This window comes from Octodon degus, unplaced genomic scaffold, assembly GCF_000260255.1.
Source record: "Octodon degus isolate 3935 unplaced genomic scaffold, OctDeg1.0 scaffold00147, whole genome shotgun sequence".
NCBI lineage: Eukaryota > Metazoa > Chordata > Mammalia > Rodentia > Octodontidae > Octodon > Octodon degus.
In genome coordinates, this window is record NW_004524723.1 from 1795627 (window position 1) to 1799596 (window position 3970).

At 37.3% G+C, this 3970-nt stretch overlaps 1 protein-coding gene across 1 annotated transcript in view; it reads right to left on the bottom strand.

The window, feature by feature from the left end:
• Window positions 1-3970, bottom strand: part of Scn11a (sodium voltage-gated channel alpha subunit 11) — a 145955-nt gene that overhangs the window by 78941 nt on the left and 63044 nt on the right. The window contains exon 14 of the mRNA XM_023702198.1: window positions 2261-2629. Coding sequence (XP_023557966.1) covers window positions 2261-2629 — 369 coding nt within the window. The remainder of the gene's footprint in view (window positions 1-2260; window positions 2630-3970) is intronic.

The window sequence follows — 3970 nt, forward strand, 5'->3', positions numbered from 1 at the left end:
TCTTCTTCTTCTTCTTCTTCTTCTTCTTCTTCTTTTGGTTGTGGAACCAGGGTTTGAACTCAGGCCCTTGAGCTTCCAGGGAAGCACTTATTCCACTGAGCGAGCCATCTCCCCAGCCCCTAGCCCTCTTCCCTTCTTATACACCCTAGAGTTTACTACCTTGACCTCAAATTCCTTTGTTTCTGGTTTCAGCTCAAAAAGAGACAGCTTCTGAGAAATGCTAAGTAAGTACAAGTGGGCCTAGTCTCAGTCACCACAAGAATCCCCACCCCTAGGTCTTTGCTCACATTCTCCTCTATTTGTCTTAGTCTCCCTTGCTTCCTAGCTATTTGCATCCCTCAATCCTTTCTCAATGTTGTCTTTCCACTTACACTGGTGATGTCCTGACCTTCTGAATTTCTATCCCTTATTATAGAAATATCATTTATGAGGTACAGAGGATAATGACATTTCATGTGAATATTTATTACATTTGCCCAACAGACTTAATTCTGAAGATCTTATACTAAAGGGTCTTTAGGCATAATCTGTTCAGACCTTCACCAGTGTACACCTACACAGCTTCTCCATAAGTACCTATGTTTCTGGCTACCACGAACAGACCCAAGTCTGTCATACCATAAGATGAAGTAGCATAAAAAGGAACTTGAAAATAGAGACCCATCATGACAAAAACATGTATTTTTTTGAAATTATAAAATGAATTTATTCATAAATGCAAAAATGGTTGTGACAAAATCAGTAGAAAAACAAATTCCATACCATGGGACATAGCTACTGTGCAAAAAATTATTTGATTATTGGATTTCTACAAGTAACTGAGTTGTCACAGAGAGCAAGTATTAGATAAGCAAGTGTTCCCGATGCCTATTATTTGATTTTGTGCCCATTTCAGAATTTCTCACTAGCTCTCCCATCAGCTTTCTCTACTCTTCCTATCCTCATTATTTCAAGGAGAGATTATTTTTTATGGCATTATAATTTTTCCCCATAATTTTATTGATAAACAAATAGCAATGAGACAGTTTCAAATCAAATTGGTAGGACAGTTTCAATAATTCACACATTGCATACATTCTTCCTAGTGGTTAATTGCTGTACAAGATGCGGACATGATATCCTATTTACAAACACTATTAGAATAAATCCCTCTATTCATTAAGAGAATATAACTATATATCTATCCTAACCACTTTGAATACACAGATACAAAATGGACGTTCATCTGTATACCCTTTTTTTTGTTAAATTCCGTTATTTGAATATTATAGGTGTGTAAACTCAGCAAAATATTCTAAAAGAGTCCAGTATCCCATAATAGTATTGGGTCTTCCGCTTCACTGGCAATGTCAGAAATTGTTGACCTGAGTCCCCTATAGCTCAACATAACAGCATGGCTTTACTTCTTATATTTAGTTTTTATACTTTTCTTCTGGATGGTTAAGACCAAGGTAAAGCAGGACCTATGCAACCAGAGTTGTAGCTTTTGGGTCTGATAAGGTCAGTGAAATCCCCTCAGGATTTATCCTGAGATCCTGTACCTCAGATTGTAGATCTTTTGCCAGTGTCAGCCATGTGGATGAGTCACGGCCATTACTTGACCAATGTGCTCTCTGTGAAAGCCTGAGAGAATGTTTTCTCTCCATGTGACTCTCCTTAGGCACACTCTACATCATCGATCACTTTCCTCTTTGGCCCCATAATCTCCTTGATCAGAAAGTTTGGGACACTACTGAGTTACATGACTTTACAGTACAGGTATTTATCCCATCCTTTCACTCTTCCTTCCTCAATAAGGGCTTTGTGTTAGGATGGTTTGTCTCAGCACTGAACATGTCTACAGTTCTTCCAGGAGTCACAGTCATTTAAAAAGTTCAGAAAATGTATTGAGTCATTTTTCTCATACATATTTTTTAATAATAGGAAATCTTTCCTATGTTTTCCCAGTGGTCATCTCTTTAGATGTTACCGAGCCAAGTCCAAACTTTTACCTCTGTCAATTGCAGGCAAAGAGAAGGTGATTATCTTAGAATAATCATCTAGGATAGACTAGATATTGGGCATCAGTCAATATGAGCCCTATGTGTCAAGGGGTTTTGTTTCCTACTTATCATACTTTCTTTAAACCAAATTCAAAAGATTTTAAAAGCTTATTTGATATTGTATTGAGAATAAAAACTTTCATTAGCAAGGTATTGCAAAAGAAGCCAATGCCTTTGAGAACATATACTTTTTCTTTTAAAAAATTTAAGAAACTCACCACAAGTTTTCCTATCACCATGATCAACACGAAGACAATAACACAGAGTGGTATATTAACTTCTTGCATACATTCCCACATGTTTTCAATCCATTCCCCACAGAGGATGCGGAATACCACCAGGAAGGAATGGTAGACATCCCCCATGTGCCAGCGCCGAAGACAGAGGTTATGACTTGCGTTACAGGAGTTTTGACTTCTTCTGGAACAGAATTTATTGCCGAAAAGCTGCATGCCAACTACTGAGAAAATGAAGAGCACAACGCCTAGGACCACAGTCAGGTTTCCAAGGGCTCCAACAGAGTGGCCAATTATCTTAATTAATGTGTTTAAGGTTGGCCAAGACTTGGCTAATTTGAAGATCCTCAGCTGAAAAAAAAGACAAAACAAACATGAAAAAGAAGCCCATTAAGAACAAACTCTACCTGCTCATCTATAAAACAAATTATATAATCCTAAGCCACAGCACTTAAAACTCTTCTCAAGATCCAATCCATCCTGAACATAGTCACCATATGTCTCAATCTAATATTCACTTGTGTCTACTTTTTAATTTAAACATGAAAATATTTTGTTGTAATTTTTAACGAGAAAAGTGTTCAGGATGGTGATTGAGAGTATGTGTCAATTACCCAAAATAAGTGTTTTATCCTTCTATGTCATATACTAGACACCCACAAACTCAGGGCCACAGGCCAAATTCAGCCCATTGTCTGGTTTTGTGTATTATGAAAATCCTTTTACATTTTTAAATAATGAAAATTAATCAAAAGAAAGACATTTCATGACACATAGAAATCATGAAGTTTGCAATTGAAGAATTAATAAAGTTTTATTGCTAAATACATTTTTATTTTTTATTAGTTTTATTGAGAAACAGTAATGAGACAGTTTCAAAACTGATTAATAGGACAGTTTCAATAATTAATATGTTGCATATTGTTATCTTCTTAGTGGTTATTCATAGTATAAGATGCAGACATGATATCCTGCCCAAATACTATTAGTACAAATCATTTTTCTCATTGAATTAAGAGAAAGTAGCTGTACATCTATCCTATTTTGTATATACGGATACAAAATGGTCCTTCATTTGTATCCCTTTTGTTTAGTTTTGTTAAAGACGGGTATTCCATTGCCATTTAAATATTGTAGATGCATGAATTCAGGAAATAATCCAATATAGTCCAGCAGTCCATAATAGTAGTGGGTTATCTGTAGGACTGGCAATGTCAGAAGTTGTTGACTTGAGCCTCTCACAGCTCAGCACATTAATGTGGCTTGATTTTTTATACCTCGTTTTTATACTTTTCTGCTGGATGGTTAAGACCAAAATAAAGCAAGACCTATATAACAAGATATATATCTGATAAGGACAGTCAAGTCCACTCAGGATTTATCCTGTTACCCTGTACCACAGTTTGTAGATCCTTTGTCAGTGTCAACCATGTGGAACCATGTGGATGAGTCATGGCCATTGCTTGACCAATTTGCTCTCTGTGAAAACCTGAGAGAATGTTTTCTCTCCATGTGACTCTCCTTGGGCGCACTCTACATCATCGATCACATTGCTCTGAGGCCTCATAATCTCCTTGATCAGAAAATTTGAGAGGAGTGAGACGACCCAGGCCGCGGGGTCCTGAACAGACCCGGAGCGCAGGCCCGGCGAGTGAGTGAGACGACCCAGGCCGCGGGATCCTGGAAAGACCC